The sequence below is a fragment of the Dermacentor albipictus genome, chromosome 4 (assembly GCF_038994185.2).
Source record: "Dermacentor albipictus isolate Rhodes 1998 colony chromosome 4, USDA_Dalb.pri_finalv2, whole genome shotgun sequence".
Lineage (NCBI taxonomy): Eukaryota > Metazoa > Arthropoda > Arachnida > Ixodida > Ixodidae > Dermacentor > Dermacentor albipictus.
The window spans coordinates 12,000,865-12,018,407 of record NC_091824.1 but is presented as its reverse complement, the minus strand read 5'-3'; the positions used below and the strand labels follow the sequence as shown (position 1 = coordinate 12,018,407).

General features: G+C 46.8%; 1 protein-coding gene across 4 annotated transcripts in view; it reads left to right on the top strand.

The window, feature by feature from the left end:
* Positions 1 to 17,543, top strand: part of rhea (Talin_middle and talin-RS domain-containing protein rhea) — a 408,423-nt gene that overhangs the window by 193,854 nt on the left and 197,026 nt on the right. For all 4 annotated transcript variants that reach the window (XM_065450432.2, XM_065450447.2, XM_065450440.2 and 1 more), the window contains exons 26-28: positions 1,575 to 1,688; positions 2,315 to 2,449; positions 15,937 to 16,071. In XM_065450432.2, the coding sequence (XP_065306504.2) occupies positions 1,575 to 1,688; positions 2,315 to 2,449; positions 15,937 to 16,071 (384 nt within the window). The remainder of the gene's footprint in view (positions 1 to 1,574; positions 1,689 to 2,314; positions 2,450 to 15,936; positions 16,072 to 17,543) is intronic.

The following is a 17,543-nucleotide window of genomic DNA, read 5'->3' as shown; positions in this document are numbered from 1 at the left end:
CATCTTTTGTTGAGTCGCTGTTTGCGTGGTCAGTATGTAGATGCAACTTACTGCTTGGCTAAGCTCTTGGGCTTCTATTTGCAATGCGAGCCTTAAGCTGTAAAGTAAAGCTACACACATGCGCTGGGTGTTTTAATAACCTTCCAGTACCTTTTTTTCTACTTGTGATGCAGAGTGCAGTGGAAAAGACTGTTGACTGGTTGCATAACGCATTTTGTTTACTACATAGACAGTCGTACTTCTAGTGGCTTGACAATCAAATTTGATTGAGGGCTTCATTAGTCATTGCTCGTTTATTTGTTTATTGAAACGCGTGTTTCAGGACATTCGAGAACACAAACTTACTTGTGGTAGGAAAGGTTTCTGCTTCCTGCTGTAGTCGGCTGTCGCAAAACGAGTAAGTGCAAAGCCATGCAATAACAGTTGCTGTCGTGCGCTTCGGAGGAAACGGTATGTCAATATAAAATATAATGAGGCATATTCATAGCAGGCTGCAACTGTCCTAGCTGGCGCTGAAGCAGATGTGCTTAAAAGTACTTGAAGATGTTCAGCAATCGTAACAGCTCATGCAGTCTTTCAAAAGAGCGAGAGAGTTCGCAAGTGCCTACCGTCTGCAAGAAAAGTTCTTTTCTCGCATTCGCAGCGAGGAGGAGGCATAGCAGATGGCACTTGTAGCACTTCTCTCAAAGGTGCAACACTTTTCTCGCTATACAAAATTTTTATTTCCATAAATATTTGATGATTATTTTTATGTAATCACATGCACGGTTGTTACTCCTGTTCTAAAAATAAATAAATAAATAAATAATTATTCACTGGCGCTCAGCCAGGAACAGAATTGCAGAACAATGCATACCCTGGTGCGCCCTTCTGGTAAACCGTGCTTCGATGTCAAAGTCAAGGAAATGTTATGCAATGTATTGGGCATTAAATAAAATATTGCAGAAATAAAATTACCCGCCGCGGTTGCTCAGTGGCTATGGTGTTGGGCTGCTGAGCATGGAGGTCGTGGGATCGAATCTCGGCCACTGCCGCCGCATTTCGATGGGGGTGAAATGCGGAAACACCCATGTACCTAGATTTAAGTGCACGTTAAAGAACCCCAAGTGGTTGAAATTTCCGGAGTCCTCCACTACGGCGTGCCTCATAATCAGAAAGTGGTTTTGGCACATAAAACCCCATCATATAATATAGAAATAAAATTACATTTTACATAAAGATATTCTAATACAGCTTTGTTTACTGTGCTGCAAGCAAACGCCACTAGTCTAATGATCGAAGTCAATCTATAATCTATGTAATCTATGGTCAACCTGTACTTCCCATCCTTCCCGCATAGGTTGAGGCTGTGCTCAGAAGAGCCCCCGTAGACATTAGCGCCACATTTCCACATTAGGGTATTTATTTAGAAATGATATGGACGCACGGATGGACCACGGATGGAGTCCTCCATCTGTGGCTGAAATTTTGTCGATGAGACAGCAACTGCTGCATGTACTGAGTTCATCTGCCATGAATGTGCTGTGGTCTGAGAGAGCAACGTTTGATAGGCCCTCTCCCATCGTGTGGTGCAGGACGTGGCTGGCGTCATCCCCCGAGTGGTGCAGGGCATCAAGGGCACTGTGTCTGAACCCGACAATCCCGTGGCTCACCACAAGCTGCTCACTTCCTGTCAAGAACTCATTCCGGTTGGTCATGTCACACGTGGGCTGGTTTTGGCTAGTTTAGATCCCTGCCAGGCAAATTGCAGCTTGGGTGTTGAGCCAAGTGGCAAATAATATGAAGTGTAGCATAGGACTCTAGATGAAAGTGTGGCAGAACCTTAAAACAACTGTTTGCTTTATACAAGAGGGGAATTTTAGTTTGGTGAAACATTATGGAAGTGTGTTTAGACTATGGCTAAGCTTTTTGTATGTCTCTTCAACATGCCACAGCTAGTTTCAGATGTTACTGCATCTGAAAGTACCCCATGAGAAACACTTGTCTAAGATTTGTTCTACCGTGCTCGTTTTAGAAGTTTCCAGGTTGGAGATTAACTTCACTTTTCACATGGGTTTCCTTGTTTGATGAACAATGTACTATTACTCATGAATGTCTGTAGGACATAAAAGCCATGAGAAGCATGAATGTTCCTGCAGAGTTGAATGCATACTGAGAATTGCAAGTTCACTGTTGCAATCACTCATATTCTCAGTTAGACTAGCTTGTGATGGAAGTCAGATTCCTTATGCTCCTGTGCCCTGCGAGCATGTAATATTTGTTAGGCCCGTGACACTGTGCGGAATGTTAAAGCACCATGTCTGTTTCGCGACAGCCGGCCAGCCAGATGGTGTCGTCATCCAAGGGCTGTGTGCCTACCATTGTGGAGCCAGCCTGTGCCATGCAGCTGAACAACGCCACCAAGCAGACGTCATCTGCACTATCTGACCTGCGCATTGCCCTTGACAAGGTGAGTGGCAGGAAATGTAGCTGCTAGGGCTCACTCACAGCAGTGACTGACGAAGGTCCCGCAATCGACTGCAACTGGTGACCTAGGAGGAGTGACTCGCAGCGATCTGAAATCTGAAAGCTCTGCCCCTTGCGCAGCTGCATTGATACGTGGCTGCAGGGCCTGCTTTGGTCTGGCCACAAGGTTTCTGTATTGGCTTGGAAGCATTACAACGAGGCTTCTACAGGGGCTAGTTAGTACAACATTGTTTGGACTGCTGTGCTGCTATTCCACCATTACACAGCACAAAAAAGTGAAGACAACTGGCATCATGTTTATTAAGTGAGGGTGGTTAAGTTGCTTGGCACATGGGGGAGAACTGAGTGGGCCAAGCCCATGCAGAGTGCCATTCGTCAAAAACCAGCAGTTGCATGCCTTGCTTTGTGAAGGCTGCTTCCAGCAGGTAGTTTAAGGGCATTCGTTGCCCTTGGGACAAAAGGAAGCAGACTATCAGTGTCTGCAGTTAGCAATGCACACATCCCCTCTCTCTGGGAGAAAGCAGGCCAAGGTGGGTTTTCAGCAGCATCCATAATGCTCTGCTTATTGGTCCTGAAATGGAGACTGGCTGCTGTTGCTGCTGTTGTCCCAGTTTTAGTTTGTCTAGGAGAGGTGGAGGCATAAACTCTTTTCTAGGCTGTGTTTTGTTGGGATCCACACCGATGTGCATTCCCACTTTACGGCATCTGTACCCAGGCTGACCGATCCTTCTGGAAAGGTTTATGCAAGCAAGGCGTTAGCATTGTGTCGTGTACCTCTAGTTTTGTTTTGCAAATGGTAATTTGCCTTTTTGTTTCAGTAATCGTCAGTTTCAGTTTTGATTTTGTATTGTACACTTCGTCATCTAATCGCACATAAATACATGATATGGTTACGTAGGAAGACGCAGACGAAAAGCTATATACAAGTATATTTACAAGGAAACATGCCGCACTTGGCCAAGAGGCAACAGCCCGCTCTAGCCTCCAATCGTCGTCGTCGTCTTCACATTGCTCGCCTATTCGTCATCGGAAATACTGTTCCGTAGAAATATGTTCGCCAGAAACTGGGTGCTATCAAGGATAGACGTTTATAAACGAAGATCATGCAGCTTATATCAATGCACACATGGCTCATGAATAAGCTAGTTTGGGCATGGCCAGCCAGCTAGCTACTGGGTGAATATCACGGTGTGTTGACAAGAATCACAACCGCTTGCTCTGACTATGTCGCCTTTTTTTCTGTTTATAGTGGAAGGCTACAGCACGGGAACCGACTGAAATGAAGGAGGCACACAAAGTACACAGACAAAGCGCTGAACTTTGCGTGCCTCCTTTGTCTCCATCGGTTCCCGCACTGTAGCCTTCCGCTGTGTCGAACCAACAAGCCCAACTAGTTGCTCTGCTCAATATTTTTTCCTGTTCATTTCTTTTCTTTTTGTACGTGTGTTAGAATGTATAAGCCAAAGCAGTCGCACCAACCGGCCCGCTTCCTTGGTAATGCTAGCAAGAGCAGCAGTTCTGCTTGGCCATTGTGTTATGCAAGTGGAGGCTGTGCATCCGTGGCAGAGGGCTGGTCTGTCTCCAGGAGCACCTTCAGTGAACAGTAAGGCCTCCTGCTGTGCTCGGGGGGGCCTCAATGCACACCTCCTCCCCGTGCAGGGGGGCAACGTTCTTCGAAGGGGTCGATGCCGACCATTCCCCTCACAACCTGTTTTCTTGGCAGGCTCCACCACTTCACCTCAGACGCACGTGTGTGTGGTAAACAGCCATTGCAATCCTTGTGGCCCTGCAGAGACTGTTATAAAAGTGCTCCAGTCATTTGTCAAAGCTGGTGAATGTATCGATTTCTGAGAGATAAGAAAAGGGTTTCGATGGATGGTGAATATTAACCCTTTCGCTGTCACGGACGTACCGGTACGTCATCGCACTTCCCCCCCACAGTGTCACTGACGTACCGGTACGTTCTCTATCGTGCGTTCAAAATTTCGCGCCAGAGCGCAAAGCTGGCGCTCCTGGATTGGCCACGCTATCTGTTGACTCTTTCTACAAGCTCGTATATTCGCCCCAACCTCTGTTACTCCATGTATGGAAGAGTACGGCGCGACTGCCACTCCCCACTTTTTCTTTGCTGAGTGGCGCGGTGGCTCCGTGTTCGCTGTATCATGCGTCGCGCGCGTATGGTTATGGGTTCAAGGGTTGTTCTGCCATCTCCGCTGGTTTGAAGGTTTTTATTTTTCTTCTGTTGGTGTGCCTGCTACGGCGCGTCAAGTTCAGGCGCACGTGCCGTTGCCTCTCCGAAAAGAGTGACTCGTTGCTGCTTTCGCTCTCACGCCGCACCCTCGCTTTCGACTTGCAGCAGTAAACGTAAAGCCCTTCGAACTTTGTTTAGCCTTTTTCCATCTCTCTCTGTCATCTTGATTATGCAACGTCCCATTTATCTCCGTTGTGCGGGCGACTGAAAGCGCATCCTCCCTGCGCGCGGTTACTTTCAGATGGCTCAGCGCGCGGGATCTTCGTCTGCTCATTGGAGCGGTGGCTCAATTCCGATTCAGAATACGAGCCGAGCTCGGATTCGGACTTGGACAGAGTCGCATGCGAGGAAGAGCGTTCCACAGCGTCAGATTCGGATGTGAAAGGGATTTTATAGTCAGGCTGATGATGATGATGATGTTTACTAACAACAGCTGCAGAACACTGAAATGTGTATATTGCATTGACTATGTTATTTGTATACCAATCATAATCAAAAATAAATTGCTATGTTCATTCCCTGTTATGCTCGTTCCCTGAAACCAAGCCGACACTGGGGGTGCGTCACGGTCAGAAAGGTCCGACAGCGAAAGGGTTAAACAGACCACTATAGACTGCCACAAACACCTCGTGCGTGTGCCCCGTGAGTCTTGCATGTTCTGCTTTCATTGAACTGATTTTTAACCATGAAATAAGGTTAAGGAAAGCAGTTTTTGTACAGTAAAAATAATTTTGTCGCTACCTGTCTCGCCCTCCAAAATTCTTATTTTGCAGGCACATTCTCAAATGTAATTGCTTTATTTGTTGTAGCTATTATGCGTTGCAAACCTAAGCTAGTAGTTTTTCGTAACCCTTCTATATTGCTGCGCCTGTACTCCAATGAAGAAGAGGACAATGCGAGTAGGCATGAGGGTTTTTGTCAAGGCGCAGTGAAGAAGAAGTCGCAGTTGTGCTCGGTATTAAAAAGGCGACCCACCGCTGTGCCTCATGAATAGCGCTCTACGACTTCTGTTTTTGACATTGCGACATTGGTGGAGGTGCTGGAGCCTGCAACCCCATGCGGGCAACCCCTGTTCGGAGCCGTACACCCAGTCCCGAAGCTCCACCTCTCATAAAGACTCCAGTCCACCGTTTCAGTCGGTGCCTGCTCAGCCTCAGCCCGGAGTTCCCTCCCGTTGTGACTCTCACCGACATGGCTAGATCATAGGTGCTTCTCCCTCCTTCACAGATGACGCCTAGCCTTTCCCAGGTGACTCTTGAACACCTTCGCCTCCCTGACATCTTCCACGGCGATGCTTTTGAAGATGTTGAGGACTGGCTTGACCAGTGCAAACGTGTTGCTCTGGTCAATCGCTGGAATGACCAACAAAAACTCACCCATGCTTATTTTGCGCTTGAAAACAGCGCTCGTACATGGTATGCAAACAAGGTCCAAACGTGGGGCAGTTTTCGTCGTCAGCTCCTCGATACATTCTCGAGCTCGGACCAGTGCAATTGCACGCAACAACTTATTGAGGCTCGGATACACAAACCCAACGAAACCGTCGCCATGTATGCAGAAAATATGGCCCGTCTGTTTCACCGAGCTGACCCTGATATGACCGAGGCAAAGGAGGTGCGTCACCTTATGTGGGGAATTAAGGAACCGCTGTTTGCCAGTCTTCTCCGAAATCTACCAACAAAAATCAAAACGAGTTTATTTATCAAGGAAGCGACTGTCATCGAGTGGACACTTCAGCAACGTTGCCGCCACTTCGACCGCCAGCCAAACAACACACCATCAGTTCTGCAGCTCTGATTGTTGACGACACATATTTATGGGACATGATTCGTGACATGGAATCGCCGGTCGTTTCTGTTGACGAAGTCCTGTGCCACGAGTTGCGGCAAGCCTTCTCCTCTCCAGCCCTATGTCCGGAAACACGTCCCCCGACCTATGCCAACATGGTCCAACGTTCTCCCCCTTCACCTATGGTAGCACCATTTCAGCCATGGCCCGCTCCCATGCCGTAGTGGCAACGGGAGTCTGTGAGACGACCTCCAGTTTGCCGTACCGACTTGTGACGCGCGGCTGACCATCGATCACTCTGCTTCCACTGCGGCAAACCCGGCCACATTGCCTCCTACTGCCCCCATCCAGACGCTGGAGTCGGCTCCTTTTCACCTGCCGCTTCCGTGCACTTCAACGACCATCGGGCCCCATGCAGTGATCAGTTGTCGACCAGCCAGGCAGCTTCACCACGTTGGTGCTGGCAGCCCCCGTCACCTGTGCGTTACACTTCCCCAAACAGTCAGAGTTTCACCCCTGTCGTTGGCAGGGGTGGTCGCTTCCCTAGTCCGCGCTGGAGAAACTAACGGCAGCAACAGGAAGGGGGGGGGGGAGGGGGGGAGGTCGCCCTGCGTCGAGACGCCAAAAATACCCCCCACGCTCCCCACGAAGATGACCTGATGATAACGACTACTCACGCCGGCGACACTGCCCGTGCCGATCTCAGCATTCTGGTAGATGGACATCACATCACCACCCTTGTTGACACTGGCGCAGACTTCTCGATTAAGCAGCAAGAGCTGGCCGACTGAATTAAGAAAGTGAAGACGCCGTGGACAGGGCCCCACATCAGAAGTGCTGGGGCTGAGCTAATGACACCAATGGGAACATGCATCGCCCGAATCTACATTGGTAATTCCAGCTTTGTTGCCACATTCGTCATTCTCCTCGACTGCTGCAAAGATCTCATCTTGGGGATGGATTTTCTGCGAGATCATGGAGCAGTCATAAACATTCCGGAACGTATGGTGACATTTTCTGCCAGCCCATACGGCGACACAATGAATGACAGGCAACATGAGCGTTTGTGAATCACCGGCAATGTGACCATTCAGCCGCAATCCTGCTGCTTTGTATCTGTATCATGCAAGAAGCCCAACCATGGGGATGTGATTCCAGAGCAAATCATTGCACTAATGCTCACGCAAGGTGTTTCCATTGCTGGAGGCGTACTTGACATGACTCATGGGCATGCGGAAGTCCTTCTCACGAACTTCAGCAATGAACACCGTCACATCCAGAAGGGTACTGCAATTGTGTACTGCGACGACATCACCCAAGCGAAAGATTGTTTCGCTCTACAAACAACGACCATCCCGCCCTCGACTCCTTTGTCTGTCGACGTCAGCTTCACCTAGTCGCCTTCCCTGCGGCAGCACCTCTTAGAGCTGATACACCAGTTCAAAGATTGCTTTCCGACTTTGTCAAAGGTCACACAAACACCACTGACCAAGCACTGTATCATCACGGATGATACTACGCGACCGATTCTACAATATTCCTACTGTGTAGCTCCAAAGGAATGCGAAGAGTTTCAAAATCAAATAGAGAAGATGCTCGAGGATGATGTGATGCAGCCTTCAAAAAGTCCCTGGGCGTCACCCGTGGTCATAGTCAAAAAGAAAGAAGGCATTTCTGTATCGGTTACTGCAAATTAAACCAGGTCACGAAGAAACATGTCTATCCGCTGCCACGCATCGATAATTCGCTGGACAGGCTGCCGCGTGCACATTATTTTTTATTAGTGGACCTACGTAACAGGTATTGGCAGATCGAGGTCGATGAGAGAGATCACGAGAAAACTGCGAATTTAAAAGTCCTTCCTTTCGGTTTGTGCTCAGCACCTGCCACTTTTCAGCATCTAATGGATACCGTACTTTCAGGCCTGAAGTGCCAAACATGCTTGGTCTATCTAGACGACGTCATAGTGTTGTCAGCTACATTTGAGGAGTACCTAAGCCGGTTACTCACTGTTTTCTAAGCCATACGCTTGGCTGGCATGACGTTAAAGCTCGAGAAATGTCATTTTGGTTTCAGTTAACCGTGCTTCCTCAGTTACGTCGTCAGTCACGAGGGTGTACGACCTGATCCAGCCAAAGTAGACGCTGTGGCAAAGTTCCCCACACCATCTGACAAGAAGGCAGTGAGATGCTTCACGGGGCTGTGCGCCTACTATACACGCTTTATGGCCAATTTTTCATGTATTGGTGCACTGTTAACACGCCTAACATGAGACGATGTTCCCTTTCTGTTGGGGGAAAATGAGCAAGTAACATGCAACGAACTACGCTAACGCCTGCAAACGCCTGCTGTTCTTGCGCACTTTGACCAAGATGCCTCTGCAGCACTTCACACTGATGCGAGCAATGTTGGTCTGGGTGCTGTACTGGTGCAGTGGCAAGATGGCTCCGAAAAAGTAATCGCCTATGCTAGCTGAACTCTCTTTCGCACGGAGGAATACTACTCAACTACCGAGAAGGAATGCCTCGCCGTGGTGTGGGCGGTTATCAAATTTCAGCCCTATTTGTACGGCCGTTCATTCAAGGTGGTCAGCAATCATCATTCTCTTTGTTGGCTGACTAACAATACTCATCTGGCCGTCTGGTGCGCTGGAGTCTTAGGCTTCAGGAGTTAGATATGACCACCATTTACAAATCAGGAAAGAGGCACACCGACGCCGACTGCCTCTCGTGGTCACCCATTGAGTCCTCAGGTAACGATGACATGGATGCTGCATTTTTGGGCGCCGTCGATGCTATCACTATTTCACAGGAGCAGCACCACGACCCAAAGCTGCTCCCACTCATTAATTTCTTGGAAGGCTGAAGTAAAGACGTTCCGCGACTCTATGCCAGGGGACTGCCGTCGTTTTGTCTCCAGAACGATGTTCTATATAAGAACTTTTCTGCCACGTACCTGCTTGTCATGACCACATCACTTCGAAAAGAACTACTAAAAGCATGCCATGATGAAACCACTGCAGGTCATCTAGGCTACACGAGAATGTTGTCCCGACTCCGACGGAAGTACTACTGGCGAGAGCTACCCGCTGCTGTAAAACGTCACATACAAACGTGCGGACTGCCAAAGATGCAAAGCGCCTCCCGGCAAGCCTGCAGGTCTCTTGCATCCGGTTCGTGTATCAGGCCAGCCATTCGTCCGAATTGCGATGATTCCCTGTGCCCATTTCCAACTTCTACAGCCGGCAACAGATGGATCACTGTTGCCATCGATTACCTAACGCGCCACACGGAGATGAAAGCTACACAGCAAGGCACAGCAGCCGAAGCAGCCCATTTTTTCATTGAAAACATCGTCCTTAGGCACGGCACCCCAAAAGTAGTCATCGCAGACAGGGGAACTGCCTTCACTCCCGAACTTCTTGACTCGCTTCTCAGACTCAGTGGTACAAGCTACCCGAAAACAACCGCTTATCATCCCCAGACGAACTGACTAACTGAGCATCTTAATAAGACTCTTGCAGACATGCTATGCACGTATGTCGACATAGAACATAAGAACTGGGATCAGATTTTGCCCTACCGAACACTCACCTACAATACCACTCGACAGAAAACTGCTGGAATGACACCATTCAGCTTGGTCTATGGTTGCAAAGCCACGACAACGCTGGATGCCATGCTGCCACATGAGTTTGTCGACATACCTACCGACGTTGACGAATTTACCCAGCACGGCGAAGAAGCCAGAAAGCTTGCTTGCATACGTATCTACTTTCAGCAAGACCAAGATGCGAAACAGTACGATCTTTGACGCAGGTCCATTTTCTACATCCCCGGCGACAATGTATGGGTCTGGATACTTATATGCCGTTGTGGACTCTCCGAAAAACTCCTAAGATGGTTGTTTGGACTGTACAGAGTGATCCACCACCTGAGCGATGTGAATTACGAAGTCGTTCCCGACAATGACAATAGCTCCAGTCGCCACAAGCACTTACCCGAAGTGGTGCATGCGTACGGATGAAGCCGTACCTGTCTACCTAACTTATGCTTTCTTTATTCTCATTTTTCTCGTGTGTGTGTGACTGTGTCCTGTTGTACTCTGTCTCGTTGTCCTGATTAAATTGTGCGTCGGGACAATGCTTCCTTCGGAGGGAAGCAAATGCCACACCAGTGCTCCGATGAAGAAGAGGACAACGCGGGTAGGCATGAGCGTTTTTGTCAAGGTGCAGTGAAGAAGAAGTCGCAGTTGCCCTCGGCGACCCACGCTGTGCCTCCTGTAAAACACTTCTATATAAGGAATGTTTTATTTAATTGTTAATAGAGTTTTTAAAAAATCACTCATGGTATGTAGCACAATTTTACTTATTGAGCTAGATTACTCTCGAAGGCAGACATTATTTGCACGAAAAGTAGAAGTGAATATTTGGCTAATTAACAAAGTTTTGCTAAATAACCATTAAACTAATTACTTAATGCTACATGTTGCAATTTAGGAATTGTAGCCGGTGGCTTTTAAAGTCATTTTACTTCGAACCAATTGTGAGGATGACACCAGTTTCAAGATGTGCGTTCACAAAGTTTGCAACTAAATTAGTTGGTTTTCCAGTAACTTTTGAGCTTCAGTGCATAAAAGCATTTTGTTAAAGAAGTACGAGGAACAATATTGCATTTTTATAGCAAGTTTGATTGTGCTTATCTCAGAACTGGGGCTAGTTACAAAATTCGTTTGAAGTGTATGTGCCTTGTGAAATCACTGGCTTCAATTCGTGCATTGCAATATGTGCGCTAAATTAATTTGTTGGAAACATAATTAGTAAAGTTTTGTTAGTTAGTCATTTGTGCATATCGATTTCTAGTGTAAGTAATGTATACCTCTTCTAATATTCCAGCTCAATAAGTAGATTTGTGCTAAATGCCACAGGTGACTTTTTAAAATTTTTGTTAACATTAAAATAAAACACTCAGTATAAACAGGGTGTCCCAGCTAACTTTAGCTTAAGTTTATAAAGTGCGAATGCCATGTAGCTAGACAGAACCAAGGTAATGTGGTTTGCCATCGCTTAGAGATACACAAATTATTTTTTTAAATTCTGCCTAAATAAATAATTAGTTCTAATTAATTAATCAACTTCTCAGATACTACATAGAAGTGTTTTGCGAACGTTGAAGAAGCCTGCGAATACACGCAAAGTGCCTCGAGCGGCCAGTCGGGTGGTAATTTTGTGTGCATTTGCGGGCTTTTTTCACGCTCAGAAAAACAAAGCTGTATAGGAGTTTTTCATGTTGCTCTACAATCTTCTCATTGGCACTTTTCATCTAATTATAATATTTGATGAGGTGATTAATTAATCAGGACTAATTATGTAACTATAATGTAAAATTTTTTTTGTATCTACAAGCGATTGAAAACAACATTACCTTGGTTCTGTCCAGCTACGTGGCATTCACATATTTTTAAACTCTGGCTAAATTTAGCTGGAACCCCCTGTATAGAGCCCCAAAGTGGGTCCGGACAAGCTTGCCATTGCTGAAACTGGCATAATTTCTCGCAATGCAGCTAATTAATCCACATGCTCGTGACTTTGTCTCAACATTGCCTTTATCACCCCGAGATTGCCTACAATACCCAGCTCACTCTGTGCCATTTGGTTCTGCAAATTAGTTTGCAGTTTGCGCTTATGCACCTCTGCATGTGCGTTTGTTTTTACGCTTCCTTCGTTTACTCTTGCATGTCTGAGTTTGCTTTCTTCGGTCACTTCTAGTCACAATAACATGTCCAGTGCAAAATATGAATATGAAATGTATAGGTATTCACTGGCGAATGGCACCGGGGTCACGGCAAATCTTATTCTGTAGAGCTCCAGACTGGGACTTTTGTCAAGTATCAGGGATTTGTCCATGCACAATTGCTTATCATTACAAATAAAGCACGACAAGCACACGCTCACAATCTTTTGTCAACTGTTGGGGATTTGTACATGCACGATTACTTATCATTACAAATAAAGCACGACGAGCACACACTCACAATCCGAGACTGTCCAACAGTGTTTCGAATGGACTGCAGATACTTTTCTTAGCTTTTTGTTTGCATGCATCATTCATGAAATCAAGCGAGAGCAATGGCAGTGGTAGCCCCAGCCAGGCTTATCACCTTGAAGTTTCCACTTGTCTAAAGTTTTACAAGGTACCTGTAATCACTTTTGGCCAATGGTTATTTATATTAAAGAAAATAGGCAGATAGAATCTGTAGATTTGGTGCAGAATCGTAAAGAAATAGAGAAAGGTTTTTGAGGCCCAGCAATTTTCAATAAACCAAGCGAACAAGGGCTCCAGAGATGTTGCGTTGAAGCTCTGTTCAATCGAGATGAAAAAAAAAAAAGAAAAAAAGAAGATCGATAAGCAAGTATCCTGAATTGCAATACATCATGCAATATACCTTCTAGGATTGCTTTAGCACAGTTATTCCTTGCTCAAACGTCTCTACAGTAGAACCTCATTCATACAATCCCGTTACATACGATTTCCTGGCACCAACGTTCGCAATTGAGAAAAAAGAAATAAATAAAATGACCCAATACAGTAATGCTTACTTTTTACTGATTCATACATTCTCGAAAAACATGATCTTTTGGCACCAACATTAAGTATATTGCCAAACTGCAATCCTGTGATATGTTTTTCAGTTGCTAGATCCCACTTAAATAAGGAAAGGCGTGATGGAAAACAGTAGCTGCCTGCTGCAGCAGCTTCCCCACAATACTCGTGTGAGAGCGCTGGTGCGCACCAAGTTTCTTATGGTGGTGCCAGAAAATCTCATCCCGGGTCGTTGCGCACTGCATTCACACCTATTGCCGCCAACCCTATTGTGATGAGCATTTTCACTCATCTGTTTCATAGCACATAAAGCGTAGTGTCGTTGGAAGCGTACTGCGCACTTCAGTAGACAATAACCCAAACATGCCACCATTCCCTGCTGCAAACAGCATCGTAGGTATTGAATTCCAGTCTTTCCGACCAGGTCGATTTCGTTTATATTTCCCGTTACACTCTTACAATACTACTCAATTGGAAAACGACAAAGTGCATCATGGGTTTCTTAGGCCCTACCAGCTCGACACGCGTCCACATCTCGTGCCACAACGAATTGCGCTGAGTGGGCACATCAAAACTTCCCACCAAAATCCCCCGCTCAGAGAAGCTGCTGATCCAGGTTGAATTCAAGGAGTGCAAAAGTAAGATGGCCGGAGCTGTAAAAAGTACCCATGTGTGCCTGCCACACAAGCCCCACTAGCCTGGCTTGCGTCTCAAGCTGCAGCGATTCACACAATGCTTCACATTACGTAGGTGTCAACTAGTTGAGTCGGTCAATTTTTTAGTGAATTCCGATCATACATTTTCTCGGTTAGTACGTTTCTTCGCGCTTTTTTCAAAGACTTATGAATGAGGTTCTACTGTATATACAGAAAAACTATCTCACGTCACCATGCTCGGTGCACAGTACTGTGGAGTGAGAATGAACATGGCGTGTGCTGTAGCAGACGACGCAGTTGTTGCCACCTTGCACGGAGCCTTGAGCAAGGAGGACGTTGAGGCACCCTAACTGGGCTGGAAACAACATCTGCTGGACCCAGTGCACAAGAAATGATTGTGAATACACTTGGCTACAGACAACTCTCGAAAAGAACTTCACTTTGTCAGCACCTTATGGCCGCTGGGGGATAAAGCGTGACCAGAAGTTGTTGACGCTTTAAAAAATGCATTTAGAAAATGACATTTTCTTTATTGCACATCTGGATAGCAAACTTATTGCAGGCTCAAAATACATAATCCACAATTGTGTCTGAAAATACACAATTGCTGGCAGAAGGTTCCATTCGTCTAACTTGGTTCACTGCCACTCCATATCAAAACTATTGTCAGAGTCAGTGATGTCAAAGTCGGCGATGTCATGCATCTATAGCCTTGAAAACATTACCATCACTGTCAATGCTTTCATGCAGGAGCAAATCATCTTTGTAGCTTAGCGACTCAATCAAATGAAAGCCTTGCTTTCATGACGGGTGAGGCAATACGCGACTGTCGGCCACCATTTTTACAATCTCTACTGGATGAACCTAGGTGGAATGGAGTGTGTGAGCCCCCTAGCGGGCCAAAGAGGGAGCTCGCTAAGATGACAAAATGAATTGGGCCAGCCTGGCCCGTAGCTGGCACTCGGAAAGAGTGCCCAAACACGTAGTTGAAATAGACCACGAAGAAAAACAACAAAGAAAAATGACAGAAAAAAATAATTGTAACCAAGTAAGGCGTGCCCATGGGACTAATGTGCCAGGGGTTAATGTACTTGCTGCCTCTCCAGCCTTAACCTACACATGGTCAAGGCTGCATCCACAATGCACAATGTGAAGGTGTGTGAGATTATCAGGAGCAGATGAACACTCCATAACTGTCTGCACGCTGTAAGAAAGCAAGAAGCTCAAGTAGCTGATAAATTATCTGCCAGTGCTTTACAACTATTGACTGTTCAAACAGGTGCAAAATCAGCGGCAGGCAGCCCTGGTCAGCTGTTTAAAAAAAATGTCCCTGCAGTAATATCCCAAGTTTTCCAGAGTGAAGCAGGTGAAAAAAATAAAAAAGTTTCCTTGTTCCTCTTTGAGCTGGCGAGTGTAATGTTGCTAGTTGCATCATTTCTGAAAGGTGAATAACACTGTCAAAGATGCTTCGGGGAATGGAAAGGACCTGAATTTGTTCCTTTTTCTTTTTTATATGATGACCTCCTGCCTTTTTGTACCTTTTATTTTAACAACTACTAAAAAGAATGTTGTGCTTACCTCTGCTTTGTTTTCACTAAAAATTTGCAATGAAATTGCATGTTTTAGTACACATCGGAGACAACGAAAAATCATCATCGTGTATTCTTGCCATCAGAGATGCGAGCTGCCGAAAATGCACATGTTGGTTTCACTTCCAATTGGCAAGAATGTCTGGATTAACCTAAAGAGTAGTGTTGCCAAGTGCTTTTTTAAACAATGTGAACATGCAATCTTGTAGTAAAATTCCAAGTGAAAGCAAACAAGCAGTAGGCATTCTTCTTTTTCAAGTTTGAATAAAAATAAAAATCATCATACAATCTTAATGCAGCCCATAGTGATGAAATGACTGGGTTATTCATTGCTGTCGCTTTCTATTTGCCCATAATTGGCACTTGCCTGCTGCTCTTTGTACTTAAGTGTAGATTCACATGACCGACCAAATCATGTTTCATTTCATGGAGCAAGATGTGGCCGAATGGCAAGGAATCAAGTCCATGTGCATTTGACATGTTTATTGCAGCATGAGTGGTGGTTTTATGCATGAATCTACACCCAGCAGTGTGCCACCCTTTGAGCCAATCTCGCCCCCCCCCCCCCCCCCTTCTACCTACAGGCCCAGGAGACCTGCGGACGTCAGCAGCAGGAAATTGACAGCGCTATGGACCGCATCCGGGAGCTGGACCAGGAGCTGGTGGACATCCGCAGGGCAGCACTGGCCAACCAGCTGAGGCCCCTGCCTGGCGAGAACGTGAGCATCCTTCAGTCTAGTCAAGGGTTCGCCGAAAGTTTGTCTGGTCAGGTAGCACGAAGAAGTTGCGGGCACTGGCCGAGTGAAGGTGAAAAATACAGAGACGCTTCGAAGCCCGTAAGGGCTCGTTTGTACCGGTTTCTTGAGTGTGACCAAAGAACCGTATGGGCTCTAAAGTGTTTGTGCATCAAAGGCACGGCACTGTGAACAAAGTCCCAAATGGTCGATGCCTTATACTTACAATGCCCTCTGTGTGTTTGAAAAATGTGCGAATTTTTCAACTCCTTGTTGTCCCGCAAGTGCTGCCAGCCCGAACAGATACAAGACATCTTTTCCTCTCCATAGTCTCTTGCTTTTAATTCCATAGCTTGTTTATGCTAGTGTGGCAGTTAGTTCTGGTTTTGTCTCACAGGCTGTTTCATTTTTCACGCTCGCAAAAACTTATGTCTATCTGGTTTCTAATCTCTCAAAGGGTCACCGTTAGATGCTCGCTCGTTTGTTGCTCACTGGGTTGTGTGGAGATAGGTTGGCACAAGGCTCACCCTATGTGCGACGGTCAAAAAACGGCACGACACTCCTCCATTCCGCAATGCACAAAGCCGCTGCGACAGGGTTCGTCGACTCTCTGACACAGCGCAGAGAAGGTTGCAGAGTCAGATCGCCAACATAAGGGTTTATTCACCCAGGATACAGCACAGTGCAACAGTCACAGCGCGCTTACGGGCAAAGGCTCACTGCAAGACTGATTGAGTATGTGTGCCTGGTGCGCTATGGCTAACCGGTAAGTGGTCCATCAAGCACAAGAACGAGGAGTCACGGGAGCAAAGGTCCCATGTAGCGAACTTGTCGCAGGCCTGTGAGCATCTGCCACGACGATGAAGGGCTCAGTTGAAGAGAGCTCGGATGGAGAGGGGCTCCGAAGGCTGTCACTCGGGAGGCCAATCAGGACGCATCCCAGTGACACTTACTCATGTGATAATTCAACCCTGGGAGGGAGAAGCATAGTTTGCACGGGAAATTAGCTCCGGTGCGCTAGCCGTGTCCGCCATGTTGCTGTTACGACGGTGGTTCCCACAGATCGAGCTAAGCACAACATGCGAGCTGGGGCACGAGGCGCGGGAAGGCAACTCAATCCCCCATATTCCCCGCTCCTAAAGCCTGAGGCCTGCCTGCAAAGGAAGCTGATCGAGGCCAAGTGGCAAGGTTGACTCAGCCAAAGTGGGCTAAGCCAACAGGGCAACGTCCAAAGGGAGAAGGTGCCACAGCAGTTTGAAGAGGCGAAGGTGTCACTTCTCTTGATGCGAAGCCAGTGAGGCCAGCTTTGGTCCCAAAAGTTCCACACACCAGGAAGGGCCCACTGCCAGGAGGAAAGATTGGCAGCCCAGGAAAGATGGGGTGGGGCAACACTGTGGGTCAGCCAGCAATGCTTAAGGTCCGCCGGACAAGAGCTGCCAGGGACGCGCAAGGCGTGG